The 18,704-nt window shown below is 37.2% G+C and overlaps 1 protein-coding gene and 1 non-coding gene across 2 annotated transcripts; one reads left to right on the top strand and one right to left on the bottom strand.

Annotated features, from left to right (window-relative positions):
- Nucleotides 1-14,928: 14,928 nt before the first annotated feature.
- LOC127136105 (uncharacterized) lies at nucleotides 14,929-15,444 on the bottom strand. Its single transcript, XM_051062702.1, has one exon. The coding sequence runs from the start codon at nucleotides 15,442-15,444 to the stop codon at nucleotides 14,929-14,931; it is 516 nt and encodes a 171-aa protein (XP_050918659.1).
- A 1,125-nt stretch (nucleotides 15,445-16,569) lies between these two features.
- LOC127077540 (small nucleolar RNA R71) lies at nucleotides 16,570-16,676 on the top strand. Its single transcript, XR_007787337.1, has one exon. It is a non-coding gene; the product is annotated as a small nucleolar RNA R71 (small nucleolar RNA).
- The last annotated feature ends 2,028 nt before the right edge of the window (nucleotides 16,677-18,704 follow it).

The following is an 18,704-nucleotide window of genomic DNA, read 5'->3' as shown; positions in this document are numbered from 1 at the left end:
TGAGCAGTAGAAGTTGATTCCGTTTCTTGAGGGAAGTTAAAGACTTGCTGTTGTTGAGCGTCCATGGTGAAGAAGAAGATGAAGATGAAGAACTTGCAGAGAATGCTTGAGAGAAGGGTTTAGGGTTTTAGAGTGAGTGAGAGTGATAAGTGTGAAATGTGAGAAAAGTGTTTATATACTCTAAGTAAAACACATGCAAAACGACACACATTCCAGCGTTAGCACAAAAATCAAAATAGCACGTTTGGGGGGAAAAATGATTACAGCTAATAAATGAATGTCTAATCCCAACAGTACGCACACTGCTCTAGGAGATTTCAAACGTTCTGACCTTTGATTTCTTTTGACAGCTGTCTAGAAGTTCTAGGGTTAGACGCTTGGTGCTCCACGTGTTGATGTATCTGATCTTCAGGAATACCAAAGGATTGGTTTCTGAAGATTTCTAACTCAGATATCTTCTTAACTTGGTAGAAGTATCAGAGTCAGAGGCAGAAGTACATTTGTCTACATCAGAGTCACATTTTACATTTTCAGAGCCATATTTCACTCAGGGCAATTTTTAATGTTCAGATGTTCTAATATAAAAAGAAATCTATCTTCAGCTAGAGGCTTAGTAAAGATATCTGCCCATTGATGTTCTGTATCAATGAACTTCAATGTTACTATCCCTTTCTGAACATAGTCTCTGATAAAATGATGTTTTATTTCTATGTGTTTGGCTCTGGAATGTAGAATGAGATTCTTACTTAAACAAATAGCAGCAGTATTATCACAAAAGATAGGAATGTTACTCTCAAAGATTTGTAGATCTTCTAGCTGATGCTTCATCCAGAGCATCTGAGTTGTGCACAGTGATGCTGAGATGTATTCTGCTTCTGCAGTTGATAGAGCAATAGTTGACTGTCTTTTGCTAGCCCAGGAGATTAGATTGTTTCCCAGAAGCTGGCAATTCCCAGATGTGCTTTTTCGTTCTATTCTATCTCCTGCATAATCTGCATCACAATAACCCGAGAGTCTATACTCTGATGTTTTCTCATACATCAGGCCCAGGTTAGGAGTTCCTTTCAGATACTTAAGAATTCTCTTAACTGCTGTTAAATGAGATTCTCTAGGATCTGATTGGAATCTGGCACAAAGACAGACACTAAAGAGAATATCAGGACGAGTAGCAGTCAGATAGAGGAGAGAGCCTATCATACCTCGATAGAGCTTCTGACAAACCTTGTTGCTTACCTCTTCCTTTTCCAGAATGCAAGTTGGGTGCATGGGAGTTTTTGCAAAGTTGCATTCAGTCATGTCAAACTTCTTCAGAACGTCTTTAATGTACTTGCTTTGATGAACGTACGTGACTTCTGGAGTTTGATTAATTTGAATTCCCAGAAAGAACTTTAATTCTTGCATTAAACTCATTTCAAATTCTGCCTGCATTAACTTAGAAAATTCTTGGCAAACAGAGATATTAGCAGAACCAAAAATAATATCATCAACATAAATCTGGCATATCATGAGATCATTATTAAGGTTTTTACAGAAGAGTGTAGAATCAACTTTCCCTCTGATAAAATTTTGTTCCAGAAGAAAATTGCTTAATCGTTCATACCAAGCTCTGGGAGCTTGTTTAAGTCCATATAAAGATTTCTTAAGTTTAAAAACATGTTCTGGAAAATTTGAGTTTTCAAAACCTGGAGGTTGGTTGACATACACTTCTTCTGATATATAACCATTAAGAAATGCACTCTTGACATCCATTTGATATAATTTAATAGAATGATTAATAGCAAAAGATACAAGAAGACGAATAGATTCTAACCTCGCGACTGGAGCAAAGGTTTCATTATAGTCAATACCTTCTTGTTGACTGTAACCTTGAGCTACCAGTCGAGCCTTGTTCCTGACAACTTCTCCTTTCTCGTTCAGCTTGTTTCTGAAAACCCATCTGGTTCCAATGACATGAGTGCCTCTGGGTTTAGGAACGAGATCCCAGACATCATTCTTTGAGAATTGATCCAATTCTTCTTGCATAGCTGCCACCCAGTCGTTATCCTGAAGTGCTTCATCACAAGACGTAGGCTCAATCAGAGACACTAGTCCCAGAGGAATAGCTTCAGAAGTTCTGAAGGTAGATCTGGTTCTGATAGGTTCGTCCTTGTTTCCCAGAATCAAATCTTCAGATACATTGATACGACTTTTGACTTTCTTTGGGATTTCTGGAGATTTAATTTCTTCAGAGCTTTGAGTGACAGTTGCTTCTGGAGTTTTATCAGATTCTACAAGAGTGATTTCCAAATCTGCAAACTTTTCAACTAGCTTTGACTTTTCAGGGTCAAGCTTATCATCAAATCTGACATGAATTGATTCTTCCACAATTTTGGTTTCTGTGTTGTATACTCTATAGCCTTTAGAGCGTTCTGAGTATCCTAACATAATACCTTTCTGTGCTTTGGAATCAAACTTGTTCAGATGTTCTTTAGTATTTAATATAAAACAAGAACATCCAAAAGGATGAAAATATGAAATGTTTGGTTTTCTTCCTTTACACAGTTCATAGGGAGTCTTTTCCAGAATAGGTCTTATAGAGATTCTATTCTGAATATAACACGCTGTATTTACAGCTTCTGCCCAAAAGTGCTTTGCTACATTTGTTTCATTGATCATGGTTCTGGCCATCTCTTGGAGTGTCCTATTCTTCCTCTCTACAACTCCATTTTGTTGTGGAGTTCTAGGGCAGGAGAAATCATGGGATATTCCATTAGAATCAAATAATTCTTCAAAATCTTTGTTTTCAAATTCTCCACCATGATCACTTCTGACTCTAATAATTTTAGAGTCAAATTCTTTTTGCACTTTGGAACAGAAACTTGTGAATACAGAGTGAGACTCACTCTTGTGCTTTAGGAATTTTACCCATGTCCAGCGACTGTAATCATCAACAATGACTAGTCCATACTTCTTTCCATTAACTGATGCTGTTTTCACAGGACCAAATAAGTCAATGTGAAGAAGTTCCAGAGGTTTAGAGGTAGAAACAACATTTTTCTTTTTAAAAGATGTTTTTGAAAATTTTCCTTTCTGACAAGCTTCACACAGAGCATCTGAAGAAAACTTCAGTTTAGGTAGGCCTCTGACTAACTCGAGTTTAGTTAGCTGAGAAAGTTTCCTCATGCTAATGTGTCCCAAGCGTCTATGCCATACCCATTGCTCTTCGTGAACTGACATTAGACATTTAACATTTTGATCTTTTAAATCAGAAAGATTTATTTTGTAAATGTTGTTTTTCCTCTTGCCTGTGAAAAGGACAGAGCCATTGTTCTGATTAATGGCTTTACATGTTTTTTGATTGAAGATTACATCATAACCGTTATCACTTAATTGACTTATGGATAACAAGTTATGCATTAATCCTTCTACATAAAGAACATCAGATATAGAGGGAAGAGTACCATTACCAATAGTTCCGGAGCCTCTGATCCTTCCTTTCTGATCTCCTCCGAAACCTACAAATCCAGCGTCTTTAAGTTCCAGACTTTGGAACATAGACTTTCTTCCCATCATGTGTCGCGAGCATCCAGAGTCCAGGTACCATGACTGGTGTCTGAACTTTGCTGCATAGGATATCTGCAACATAGATAATCTTATCTTTCGGTACCCAGAATCTCTTGGGTCCTTTTAGATTAGTTTTCCCAGAGTTTCTTATAACTTTGGGTCTTCTAGCATTTTTAAATTTGTGTTCTTGTGTGTGTGTGTAGTGATATGAAAAAGGAGATTTAATTTGATCACTTGTAGAAGTTTTATCTTCCTTAGGATCATACCCAATTCCCCTTTTATTGTTCTGACTTACTCCATAAATCATGGATGCCATAATACTCCTATCTATCCCATTCTTCAGAAATTCTTGAAAGGCTTCTTCATATTTATAAATAATTTTATTTGAAGTTTGTGGTGCTTGAGACAACGCTTCTTCTAATTCTGAGCTTTTTGTTTTTGCTTCATCTCTTTCTAACATTAAAGATTTGATTGTATCTTCTTGTGATAGAATTGTTATCTCAAGTTCACTACACTCTTCAAATTTTGCTTTAAGACAGCCTTTAATATTTTTAAACTTTTGTTTTAATTTCTGGTAAGAGGTAAGAGTTTCTGACAAACATGATTCTAAGTCAGATCGAGAAAGTTCAGAAAATACCTCTTCAGATTCTTCATCTGAGCTGCTGGATGTGGTAGCCATAAGTGCTACGTTGGCCTGTTCATCAGAGTCAGATTCTGATGATCCAGATTCACTATCATCCCAGGTAGCCATCAGTCCTTTCTTTGTTCTGAAAGTGTTTTTCTTGAAGCTTTCTTTTCTAGGGTTGTCTTTCTTCAACTTGGGGCATTCATTTCTGTAATGACCTGTTTCTTTACATTCATAACAGGTAATATCTTTGTTAGCTTTACCTTTTGAAGTTGACTCTGATCGATCCCCTCTGGGTCTTGGTCTTCTGAAGTTGTTGTTCCTCTTTTTCCAGAGTTGCTTAACTCTTCTGGTTAGTAGGGACAACTCTTCTTCATCATCAGAGTCTTCAGGTTCAGAGTCGTCAGTATCTTCAGTTTCTACCTGGAGAGCTTTGGTTCTGTCAGGTTTCCGTCTTTCAGATCTGGACTTTAGCGCTACGGACTTGTTCTTTTTCTGAGGCTCATCCTCCTCTAGTTCTATCTCATGGCTTCTGAGAGAACTAACAAGTTCTTCAAGGCTGATATTGTTCAGATCCTTTGACAGCTTCAGAGCAGTAACCATAGGTCTCCATTTCTTTGGCAGACTTCTGACTATCTTCTTAACATGATCTGCAGTTGTGTATCCTTTGTCTAGCACTTTAAGACCTGCAATAAGAGTTTGAAATCTGGAAAACATAGCTTCTATAGCTTCATCATCTTCCATTTTGAAGGCTTCATATTTCTGGATAAGCGCCAGAGCCTTCGTCTCCTTGACTTGGGAGTTTCCTTCATGGGTCATCTTCAGAGAGTCAAGTATATCTTTGGTTGTCTCTCTGTTGGTGATCTTTTCATATTCGTTGTATGATATAGCATTTAGAAGTATTGTTCTGGCCTTGTGGTGATTTTTGAAGACACGTTTCTGATCTTCTGACATCTTACTTCTGGGAACTTCAGCTCCATTTAAGACTGGAGGTGTTTATCCATCTGTGACAATGTCCCAGAGGTCAGCATCATAACCCAGAAAGAAACTTTCGATTCTATCTTTCCAATAGTCAAATTTCTCTCCATCAAAAACAGGAGGCTTGGCATTGTAAGAATCTCTTTCATTTGAGTGGGCCATTGTTTTTCTCGTACTGGATCTCTCTACACGGTTAAGTGTTTGATTAGAAAATCAATAACAGAGCCGGAGCTCTGATACCAATTGAAGGTGAGAAAAACAAGAAAGGGGGGGTTTGAATTGTTTGGAAAAATAAGCGCTTTTCAAAATGAAAATCACACAAGGATTTTATACTGGTTCGCTTATAACACAAAGCTACTCCAGTCCACCCGGCCAAGGTGATTTCGCCTTCAACAAGGACTTAATCCACTAATCTTGAAAGATTACAAACAACGCCTAAGAGAAAAATCTCTTAGTCCTCTCAAGTTTACAGACTACACTAAGTCACTTGAGGAAATCAACAAACAATAAATGAAAGATTTATGTAATCTAGAGTGCTTCTAAGAAAGCAAATATTACAGTATTAAGAACAAGAGTTTTTCACGTTATAAGCAAAAGCTTCGTGAAGATCTTAGAGAGAAGGAGTGTTTTTCTTGACTTGGTGTTTCAGTATAATTTTGGCTTGTTGGCTTACTGATTTCTTAGTTTCTTCAAGGTTGATTGCAGCCTATTTATATACTCGTTGAAGTAGTAGTTGAAACTGGTGGATATTGAGATGAAGTTACGCCATCACATAATTAGCTAATGCAGGATGACTTTTTCTTCTTGAAATGACTACTTACCACAAGTAGTATTTTCTTTATTGAGATTGGAGATTAACGTCTCTTTCTCAATTAGGAAATCCATTTGCAAATCTTTTCTTGACTTAAACGTTACTCTTTCATGATTAGCAATTCCATGCTCAGAGTATTTGTGTATCTGGAGAATCTTGGAATCTTGCTTCTGATGTTTAATCTCTTGTGAGTTCTGATGGATTCTTCAGATAGTGCCAAGAGCTTCTGAGGTTAGACAAAACTTTGTTCAGAGTCAAAACTTCTAGAGCTTACTACTTGTCCAAATGCTTCTGATACTTTGATGTTTTGCTCAGAGTTAGAACTTCTTGACATTGTTTCCACTTCAGATGCTTCTGATCATTTGATATTTTGTATCTGATCTTGTTTTGTGTCTGATGACATCATCAGATTTCTTCCTTCTTTCTTTAGAATCCTGCACACTTAGAAACTTTTCGTTAGGGTGCCATTTTTGGTTTCATCCTTTGTTATCATCAAAATCAAGGAATCTGTTGTAGAACAATTTTTGTTCTTACAGAAACAACATACTTAAACACTTATAGAATGTGATAACAATAATATTAAAGCAATATAATAAAGAACCTCTAAATGCGGGAAAATAAATGCGAGATTGGAAGTAAAAACAGAACTGAAATAACTTCAATTAAAACGGCAAGATTGTTAATCCAAGAGTACAAGAAAATCCTAAAACTAGTTCATGGTAATCGCTCAATCGAGTGATTATCACTTGAAAATATAATTTGTGTTCAAACTAAACCGACAACGCTTCGTCTCTATCATCAGATGTCAAAAACTAGGTACAAAGGTGTCTTATATAGAGCTACAACACTGTGAAACTTCTTCATTCACGTTCCAAGGTGGTTGAGGAAAATTAGGGAAGCGAGAAGGAGTGAGTCCAACCCACTTCCACGTATTCTCTTACTACAGGAAGATGGTGGTCGCCACAAGGCTCATGGCGGTCGCCATGAGCTTTAAATGAAGGGGCTGACGTGTCTTGGTGCCATGGCGGATGCCATAAGGCCATGGCGAACTCCGCGCACCATAATGATGCATTTTTGCACTTTTCTTCACCATTTTGCTCCCTTTTCCGCTTCGTACACGCGTATGCTCCATAATCAACAAGTACCTGAAACCCGAACAAAACAAGACGTAACAATGACAAACATAGTAAAATAATGATAAATAAGATGCAAAACAAGTCTAAAATCATGATTCTTTTTCACGCTATCAAACTCCCCCATACTTAGACCATTACTTGTCCTCAAGCAATAAACTAACTCAGATAAAAATGAATTAAGCACATTTCGAAACAAAAACGCATAACACTCTAATCGTATGCGACTGCTAGGCTATGTTAAATCAACTCGGAATAGAAATATGGACCAAGGATACCGTAACGACACAATTTATTTTTCAAAAACTCCCTCTTTATGCAAACCAATCTGAATCATGCCATTATAACTCAACCTATGTCCCTCGTTCTCTTTCGCTCCTTTTCATTCAAGCGCAATCACATTAAGCTTGGTATCCATTTCTCGTACATAGTAAGTTAACCAGTTAGTGTTTAATGATCTGATTTTGAAATTTTTTCTCTTTTTTTTCTTTTTTTTGGCTCATCGAATTCAAAGAGTTCGCTCCGCTAGGCTAAGTGGTCGGGTGAGAACCACCTAACTTAGAGGGAACATATCCTATCGTTCGTTTTTTCTATCTTAATATTTTATTTTATTTTTTCAGTTTCTTTTCAATTTGGCTTAGACATCATACACATATTTGCATCGGCTACTTACGTAGTGCGTGCATAAGGATGATGCTGACGGCTATTATAAACTACTTAGAAGCTACTTTGAAAACTCGGATCCTAAGGTGTTGGCATAATGGTTACTCAAATCGATATCACATAACGAGGGGGTTTAGGGTGTCAGAACGGTATCAATGTTACTAAAATTTCCCAAGTTCTTCTAACAAGCCTAAAGTGTAATAACCTACATACTTTCAAGTGTGTGCAATGAATCAAAGTGGAAAAAAAATTATTGGGGTCAAATCTAAGGGAATTCGATAACAAGTGAAACAAAATCATGCAAACAGGACTCGACAACACATGTTACGACTCGACCATAAGAAATAAAAATGAAAACAAAAATTAAACTAGAAAGCATTAACTAAAACAAATATAGATAGCGATAAAAGTTCCTCCCCCACATTTAAACCAAAGATTGTCCCCAATGTTTTGATAGAACGTGTAAAAAGAACTAAAAACCTGGAAATGACGGCTACTGATGGCCTCTGCCTCGTGCTCGTCCATGCCCTCCTCGTCCATGCTAGTAAGGCGGCATACCCACTTGATGGATGTATTCTTGCAAATCCTCCACATGTACCCTCATCACCGCCATCTCGCCAATCAAGCCCGGCATGTTGTGCTCAGTCCTGTCAGCATAGTCATGCTGGTGTTGCTGGATCTACTGGATGTAGGTCATAATCTCAAGCTACTGAGCTTGTATGTCGTGCATCATCTAATCACGTGCGGTATCCAATGTGTTGTGTTGTCTCATCTCAGCAAGGACATCGTCAAGGGAGCTTTTGATAGTGGCATAATCATCCCTACTACGGGGCTGATGTTCAGTGGACGTACCTGCAAAAGTGTCAGAAGTACCATGTGTAGTGTGTGTATGTAGAGGTTTCAGAAGCACCATGCTTAATATCATCATAATCATCATCAGTTTCATGGCCCTCATTAATCTGAGCGTCAATTTTATCGCCAGGTTCTGGGGCATTTAAATCAAAAGTCCAACTATGCATATTTTGGACATCAATCCTTGCGGAGAAAGGAAGGATAATACTCTTAACAGTTTTATTTCTAGCCATTAAATAATACCTGTCATCTTGTTTGTTATTTATCATGTGCATACTGTGGCAGGAATCCTTATCAAGAAAGGGTGTGGGCAATGGCACTAGCATGGCCAGCTCAGCATAAATATTCATCGCAAGGGCTAAAGAGATTATCAACCCTCCGGTGCAGATAACACTTGTGGTCCTGTGAGCAACATATTTCATATGTGCAAGCATAAAAGGTGTGGGATTAACCCGTGTTGGTGCAAGTGCGCAATGCAGAAAATAAAGCTCTTTGGAATTAACTATTCCATTATTTTCTCATCCAAAAATTGTATAGGCCAGAATGCAGTGCAAATAGAAAATTATTGGGTTGTGAATGCAGGTGGATTTGAGACCTTCCCAATCAGTGGTGGTCTCTCTAGATAGTCGTTTCCTGAAGCGGAAAGCATCAAGTGCCCAATCGCTTTTTAGGGGGCCTTCCCCATGAGGGAAATGAAGCAAATCAGTAATTTGGTCCTAGCTAAACTCATAGCTTACATTGAACATTCTAAATTTAACAGTACCCGAGACCCGTGTTGCACTGAATTGAGTGGAATAGTAAAAGGAACTTAGAAATTCGTAGGTAAGCATAACATACGTAGGACTAGTCATTGCACAAAAATCATACATTCTTAAGTTTCCTAACATCCATCTAACATTGTTATACAACCCTAAGTCACGCAAAGCGGTTTCGTGAGCATACCTAGTCGGTGTGACTTCACGGTTGAACAGTTTCACATACCTAGCTCTCTGGTTTTCTCCTTTTGTTTCTTCCGCGAACTCTATTCCCATGAAATCGACTTCCCTTCTCGGTCTAACGACTCTTGGAGGAATTTTGGAGATGAATTGAAATTTGATAAGGGTTTGTGAGAGTGGAATTGAAAAGAAATAATGGGGGGAATTTTAAACCGTTTACTGCCTCTGAGGCACAATGGCGGACACCATAAAGCTAATGGAAAACGCCATTGGCCTAAAATGCGCAGTTTTGGTTTTTTAATGCTAATGGCAAATGCCATTAGCTTAAGGGCAAATGTTAAGGATGTAAAGTGTGCAGAAAATTAATGTTTAGTTGTGCTTAAGCTATGTAAATGTTCCTAAGGTTGTTCCAATGCGATATTATTCATGTAAACTCGATAAAACAGCATTATGGGCATGAGTAGATTGCATGGACTATGAGAAATAAAGTAAAGCATATAAAAATAGACAAAAATAATTGATGGAAAGTAGAAATATTACATTAATAAATGAAAAGTCGTGGGTTGCCTCCCACCCAACGCTAGTTTTGCGCCGGTAGCTCGACAAAATTTGAAAAATAAACTGGAAAACAAGGAAATCCTAATTAGAAAGCAATTGAAATCCTAACTTAATAAAAAGGGAAATAAATTTTATCCTACCCCATACTTAAACATCACAGGTTCGGAAATGCGGTAGTATATAATGTGATTAGCCACTACAGGTTCTGATATTAGGCTCGAAACATCTCTGAGTGGAGTAAATTTGTTGGAAAATTTGATCGAATATCTCATTGGCTACATCCATGAATCTGTGGAAATCCACGCGCAAAGTGGTGAACTCTCCTCTAATGCTAGCAACTTCTGTCTGTAAGGCGTTAATTTCAGCAGTATAATCGATATGAGGAGTGACATGAGTAACAGAAGTAAATGAAGCAACATCAGAGAGAGGGGAATCAAAGTTATCATAGATTTGAGGTGTTCCAGGTGGAGAGGGTGATTCATTTTGACCTTCTAAGTTATAAATCCAATTTTCTTGGTTGTGCACACTCGTCCATTCATGGTTTGGCAAAGTAAAAAGTTGTATTACCTCATTGTTAATCAGAAATTCAAACTCATCAGGACCTAAGTTTCTTATGATGCATCGGTTAAAGCAGAAGTGAAGGTTCATAGGTCGGATTATGCCTAGAGGATCGATTCTAAAAAGAGGGTATCTAAGACCTATAACATCGACAATCATAGTTACTAGGCCTCCTACAATGATAAGTCCATGGGTATCATGTGCAATATGATTCAGGTTGGCTAGCATAAATGTTGCAGCATTAACCTGCCTGGACTGGGAAGCATATAATAAAAATGAATAGTTCATCTCGGGACACAAAAGTGATGGTTTCCTCTCTTCTGAATAAGGTGTGGGCTAAGATTTTGTGAAAGTAATGAATAGCCAGATTGTGGATATTCGCAGAAAACATGTTATTTGGCTCAGGGTAATGGTTTTCGGTAGTACTACCCCAAAAGTAGTCAAGTTGAAGTTCCATAAGAACTTGTTCTTGTCTAATATTAAAAACATCTGGGCCATTAGGAAATCCTAAAAGTTCAGCTAGTTCACGGTGGTTATAATGGTAGTCAATACCAAACAACCTAAATTTGATAAGTCCTCTATTAAATCATATTCCTCGGGTAGGGTCATAGAAAAGTGAACTCAAAAACACGAGGGTCGGGCTACGGTAAGATTTAAATCGTCTTCTCACAACAAAATTGTCCCAACCTAACTCGTTAAGCAGATACATAACACTATCTTTAATTCCTAGTTTAGTCAGGCTAGGTCCATTAGGGTAAATGGTCAATGCCATCTCTCTTTGAGAAAGAATTTCAAAGTGCCTCCTCTGGGCTCTTGTCTTGAAAGGGATATCCATAGTGTCTACTTGTTGCAGTCTCTAAAGTTAGTAAGATCAATTAGCTTATGATATGTTAGCCTGAAAGTAGACGTAAATTAAGTTAATAGTGGTCAATATAAAAGAATATACCGTGTAACATTCAGGGGAAAACTAAGAAAAATTAAAAATTAAAAAGCTAAAATTTAAAATTTAAAATTGTGGGTTGTCTCCCACGCAGCGTTTCATTTAATGTCGGGAGCTCGAAATTAATTCAAAGTCTATTCTTGCGAAAGAGCGGGCAACTCTTCTAATTTGTAATGAAATAGTAATCCCTATTTTCTACATTGTGATAATGCTTAAGGCGCAACCCGTTTACAATGAATGTCTCTTTTGATTTACTTTTTATTTCTATGGCTCCGCTTTGAAATACTTTTGTAACCTCGAAAGGATCGGACCATCTAGAATGAAGTTTGCCTGGGAAAAGTTTCAGTCAAGAATTAAAGAAAAATACTATGTCTCCTTCATTGAACTCTTTCCTTAATATACGTTTATCATGCCACTGTTTAGTTCTCTCTTCATAGATTCGGGCATTCTCATAGGCATCTAGTCTAAGTCCTTCTAATTCATAGATATCTAAAATCCTTTTTTCGCCTGCGGCAGTATAATTCAAGTTAAGGGTCTTAATGGCCCAATAAGCTTTATGTTCTAATTCTACCAGCAGATGACATGATTTACCGTAAACTAGTTTAAATGGTGTGGTTCCTATCAGAGTCTTGTAATGTAAGCCCACAGAGCTTCATGAAGTTTTGAAGATCAATCCTTCCTAGAGGTTGTAATGGTTTTCTCTAACATTTTCTTAATTTCTCGATTAGAAATCTCTACTTGACCACTCGTTTGAGGGTGGTAAGGAGTTGCTACTCTGTGTCGGACTCTGTATTTGAGCAACAGTCTTTCAAAGATATTTGAAATGAAATGGGAGCCACTATCGCTAATTACAAGTCTCGGCATACCGAATCTAGGAAAAATTATATTTTTAAACAGTTTAATCACTACTCGTGCATCATTTGCAAGATAGGCTACAACCTCGATCCATTTTGATACGTAATCGACAATAATAAGTATGTATTTATTTCCGAAAGAAGATGGGAACGGACCCATAAAATCTATACCCCAAACATCAAAGACTTCTACTTCTAAGATACCTTTCAGTGGCATCTCGTCGCGTCTAGAGATATTGCCTGTGCGTTGGCACCGGTCGCAATTTAGAACTGCGGTGTGGATATCTTTACATAGATTAGGCTAAAATAGGCCAGATTGTAATATCTTCGCATAAGTATTTGAAGTGCTTGCATGCCCTCCATAAGGTGCAGAATGGCAATATGATACGATGTTGTCTACTTCTTCTTCGGGGACACATCGAAGGAAGATACCATCGCGCCTCTTTTGAAAAGAAGGGGCTCATCACAGTAGTAATATTTTAGATCATGGAAGAATTTCTTCTTTTGTTGGTAGGTTAGGTTTGGTGGAAGTACGTCGGCTGCTAGGCAGTTAACAAAGTCAGCGTACCATGGCAGTGTGGTTTTGGTATAAACTGCTTCCACAACTTCATTAGTTTTTGTATCATTATAAGTTAAAGAGAATTTGGTTATGTTATTTCCTAACTGGACTATAAGTCGATCATAAAGGAAATCATCATTGATAGGCACTTGTTCAGGTTTCATATCCTCAACTCTAGAGAGGTGGTCAGCTACTACATTTTTAGTGCCTTTCTTGTCTTTAATTTCTAAGTCGAATTCTTGTAGGAGCAGAATCCATCTTAAGAGTCTCGGTTTAATGTCTTTTTTACTTAATAAGTACCTAATTGCAGTGTGGCCAGTATAGACAATTATTTTTGCTCCTACTAAGTAAGAACAAAATTTATCTAATGCGAACACGACGGCCAGGAGTTCTGTTTCTATTGTGGCATTGTTCATTTGCACATGGTCTAACGTTCTACTTGTGTAATAAATTGCATGAAGCTTTTTGTCTTTTCTTTGTCCTAAGACTGTGTCTACGGCATAGTCACTAGCGTCACATATTATTTCAAACGGTCTACTCCAATCAGGTGGTTGCATAATAGGTGCGGTAATAAGAGCATTTTTCAAATGTTCAAATGCTTCTAAGCATTTTTCATCGAAGATGAATTCAACGTCTTTCATTAATAAGCCAATTAGTTGTTTGGTTATTTTAGAGAAATTCTTAATGAATCGTCGGTAAAAATCGGCGTGTCATAGGAAACTATGTATTTCTCTAACAGTTTTCGGAGCTTGAAGGTTTTCTATGATTTCTATTTTAGCTTTATCTACTTCAATCCTTTTATCGGACACGATGGGTCCAAGTACGATTCCCTATCGGACCATGAAATGGCATTTTCCCAATTTAGTACAAGATTAACTTTCGCGCATCTTTCAAGTACCATTTCTAGGTTTAATAGATATCCTTCAAAACTCTGTCCACAAACAGAAAAGTCATCCATAAATACTTCCATTATATTGTCTATAATATCAGTAAAGATCGACATCGTGCATCTTTGAAATGTTGCAAGAGCATTACATAGTCCAAATGGCATTCGTCGATAGGCGAATGTACCATAAGGACAGGTGAAGGTAGTCTTTTCTTGGTCATCAGGGTGAATAAGAATTTGAAAAAAATCCTAAATAACCATCTAAATAGCAGAAGTAAGAATGTTTAGCCAATCGTTCAAGCATTTAATCGATAAAAGGTAAAGGAAAATGATCCTTACAAGTGGCTTTATTTAATTTCTTATAGTCAATGCACATTCTCTATCCAGTTTGTGTATGTTTTGCTATTGATTCGCCCTTTTCGTTAATAACAACCGTAATACCTCCCTTTTTAGGCACGACATGCACTAGGTTGACCCATTGACTGTCGGATATTGGGTATATAATTCCTGCTTCTAATGGCTTTTGTACCTCTTTTGACTACATCACTCATGATGGGATTGATTCTCCTTTGGCGTTCTCTAGAGGTTTTGCAACCTTTTCTAGCATAATGCGATGCATACATATAAAAGGGCTTATTCCTTTAAGATCTGAGATGTTATAGCCTAGAGTTGTAGGGTATTTTCTTAAGACATGTAGTAATTTCTCGGTTTCTATCTGTCCTAAGTCTGCATTGACTACTACTGGTCTTTCAAACTTTGTGCCTAGGAATTCATAGCTTAAATCTTTGGGTAATGTTTTAAGTTCTACGTCAGGTTTCTTTAGGCAAGCCATAGGATTAGGAGTTAGTGCTAAACATTCCCTTAGACTGTCATCTACGTATGGCTCACACAAATTTTCTTCTTCGGATATAGGAGTTGTTGGAATCCTTAGTACTTCAGTATACTTAGATCGTTCCATCTCCATTTCTCTAATGCATTCATTGATGACGTCTGGGAAACAACATGAATCTTCTATTGTTGGTGCCTTTAAGAACTATGATAGAATAAATTTAACTTTTTCTTCACCAACCTCAAAGGTTAGCTTTCCTTTCTTCACATCTATGATAGCTCCAACAGTGGCAAAAAAGGATCTTTCTAAAATGATATGGATGTTAGAATCCTCATTTATGTCCATTATTATAAAGTCGATGGGAATATAAAATTGACCTATACGAACGAGGACGTTCTCTAGCATACCTACTAGAAATTTGACAGAATGGTCAGTTAGTTGAAGAGACATTCTCGTCGGTCTTACTTCTCCTAATTTGAGTCTTTCACATATGGATAAGGGCATTAAACTAACACTGGCTCCTAAGTCACATAGAGCTTTGTCTATGACAAAGTTTCCGATTATGCAAGGTATGGAAAAACTATTTGGATCTTTTAGCTTATGATGCATGTTATTTTGGATTATAGCAATGCACTCAGCAGTAAGTGTAACAGTCTCATTATCCTCAAGCTTTTTCTTATTGGATAAAATCTCTTTAAGTAACTTAGCATATAAGGGCATTTATGTAATAGCTTATGTAAAAGGTATAGTGATATTCAGTTGTTTTAGAAGTTCTACAAATTTCTTAAATTACCCTTCATTTTTAGACTTAGAAAGTCTTTGAAGATAAGGTATAAGTGGTTTGTATGGTGGAGGAGGCACATAAGGTTTTTCTTTCTCTACGATCTTTTCATTTTTGTCTTCCTCTCCTTTATCCTTTTGTTTTTCTAGTTGACCATCGGTTGTTACCGTTTCAGTTGTTTTACCAGAGTTTCGGTACATGGTTGGATTTTGAAGTCTTGGGTCAACTGGTCCATCTAATTTTGTCCCACTTCGTAGCGTGATAGCGTTAGCATAACCTTTTGGATTTGGTTGAGGTTGACATGGTAATGCTCCAGCTGGGGCTGTTAGGGCTGCTTGTTGTTGGGCTACTTGAGAAATTTGGGTTTTTAACATTTTGTTTTGGGTAGCCATAACATCAAGCTTACTCGACATTTGTTTCATCAACTCACTTGTGTGAGCATTTTGATTAGCGAAATCTTTGTTTTGTTGAACTTGGGAGTTCAGGAAGCTTTCCATCATGAGTTCGAGATTTAACTTCCTAGGTGCTTGTGGAATAGCATGGGCTCCTTTCTGATAACCTGGAGGTACAACAGATGTTGGATTTGGTGCAAACAAAACATTATTATTTTTATAAGAAAAGTTCATATGATTTCTCCAACCATGATTGTAGGTGTTGGAATATGGGTTTCCTTGGGCATAGTTTACTTGGTTGGTAGGAATACCAGCCAATAATTGACATTCAACATTAGTGTGCCCAATGGTTTCGCATAATTCGCAGTTGGGTGCCACAACAACTACGACAATGGTTGGGGTTATGGTTAAGTTCTCAATCTTTTGAGTAAGAGCATCCACTTGACATGGTCTATGCCATTGACTTTGTACATTCCAGTCTTCGTAGTTGGCTTTTCTGTAGTAGTTCTCTTACCTCCCTATTGAAAATGGTTTTGCACCATGTTTTCAATGAGTTGATAGGCGTCTTCATAAGGTTTGTCCATTAAAGTTCCTCCAGCTACATCATTTAAATTCATCTTAATGTTGTACAGAAGACCATTATAGAAAGTATGGATAATCAGCCATTATTCAATTCCATGGTATGGACAAAGTCTCATCATGTCCTTGTATCTCTCTCAAGCTTCGAAAAGAGATTCATTGTCTTTCTACCTAAATCCGTTGATTTGGGCTCTTAGCATAGCATCCTTACTTGGTGGGAAATATCGCGCTAAGAAAACTTTCTTCAACTTGTCCCATGTAGTGACAAAGTTGGATGGTAGAGACTAGGGCCAAACTCTAGCTCTAACTCTATCTTTTAAAGAAAAAGGGAAATATGTAGTCTTATTGCTTCGGGGCTGACACCATTCGCTTTTATTGTGTTTGTGTACTGCATAAACACTGATAAATGAAGGTTCAGATCATCTGTAGGACTACTAGATAACTAGTTCTATTGTACAACTGACAACAACGAAGTTTTAATTCAAAATCGTTTTGTTCGATGGTAGGGGCATCATAGTTGTTGTTGGTTCCTCCTGTGAATGAACATCATAATACTTAAGAGGAAGTTTTTGTGGTCCTTCAGCCATAACTGGTATAGATTCTGATTTTGGTTTTGGAAAAGAAAGATTGTACTTAATTCAGAAATTGTGAATTCGGCATTGTAAGTTAATAAAATGCTCGACTTCGTCAACTGGTTGTTCTAACTCTTCGCCTTGTGAGTGAGTGCTTGGCATACAATTGACGATTTAGAAGGGTAAATAAAATAAAAGCTACTTTAGTCTATACTGCACAACAATGGAATCACAATATTGACTAAATTAGTCCCCGACAATGGCGCCAAAAACTTGATCGCGTGACTATATAAGCCTGTCAGATTGTTATCTGCAAGTGCACATTCTATCACGTAGTTTTAAAAGATATCAAACCCACATGGACTAATAATCAAACTAATGTTATCTATCGATGCTATGTAAATCTAAGGCGAATGATTTATTTGATTAAACAAATAAAAATTGAAACTAAAGTTAACTTAGAAGATATGATAATAAAGATATATATATATATATATATATATATATATATATATATATATATATATATATATATATATATATATATATATATATATATATATATATATATATATATATATATATATAGAGAGAGAGAGAGAGAGAGAGAGAGAGAGAGAGACCGAAATATGGATTCCGCGTACCTCAGGGACTCTGCAATAGATTGACTCAGACTTACGGTTAAATCGTGTTCAACAGAAAATATTAGTTTAAAGACTAAACCTCACACTCTTGCGCTATTGAACAAAGTCGTGCTTCCTAACCATGAGATTTTGCTCTCGCTCGCCCATTTTAATTAAGAAATTAATTTTGAAAACTGAACAAGTCCTAATCGATGCCTAAAGCGCTCTCACCCTCTTTAGGATCGATGCCCTGTTCCTACTATCTGGTTCGACCCCCACGCTCTCGTAGTGCCGGCTCAAACCTTAATTTATTCTCACTCTCGTGACAAATCATATTAATTTTAACTTAGAAACAAATACAAAAATAGAATTTAATAAAGTTCTTAAACCAATTTCATTACCGAGTCCCGTCGGAAACGACGGTCCTCACAAATCGGACTCAAATGGTTTAGCTAGACATTGACTTAATTAAAAATAACTTAAACATAGTAATTGAAATTGAAAACGACATGCTTAAACACTTATAGAATGTGATAACAATAATAATAAAGCAATATAATAAAGAACATGTAAATGCGGGAAAATAAATGCGAGGCTGGAAGTAAAAATAGAACTGGAATAACTTCAATTAAAACGGCAAGATTGTTGATCCAAAAGTACAAGCAAATCCTAAAACTAGTTCATCGTAATCGCTCAATTGAGTGATTATCACTTGAAAATATAATTTGTGTTCAAACTAAACCGACAATGCTTTGCCTCTATCTCTAGATGTCGAAAACTAGGTACATGGGTGTCTTATATAGAGCTACAACACTGTGAAACTTCTTCATTCACGTTCCAAGGTGGTTGAGGAAAAGTAGGGAAGTGGGAAGGAGTGAGTCCAACCCACTTCTACGCATTTTGTTACTGCAGGCAGATGGCGGTCACCACAAGGCTCATGGCGGTCGCAATGAGCTTTAAATGAAGAGGCTGACATGTCCCGGTACCATGGCGGACTCCATAAGGCCATGGCGAACAACATGCACCAGAATAT

The sequence above is a fragment of the Lathyrus oleraceus genome, chromosome 4 (assembly GCF_024323335.1).
Source record: "Lathyrus oleraceus cultivar Zhongwan6 chromosome 4, CAAS_Psat_ZW6_1.0, whole genome shotgun sequence".
NCBI classification, from domain to species: Eukaryota; Viridiplantae; Streptophyta; class Magnoliopsida; order Fabales; family Fabaceae; genus Lathyrus; species Lathyrus oleraceus.
The sequence above is the reverse complement of the archived record's forward strand: the minus strand, read 5'-3'. Positions and strand labels throughout refer to the sequence as shown.

What these genes read in the sequence shown, in the direction of transcription:
- LOC127136105 (XM_051062702.1), bottom strand. Translation starts at nt 15,444, where the DNA reads ATGCCCTTATATGCTAAGTTACTTAAAGAGATTTTATCCAATAAGAAA.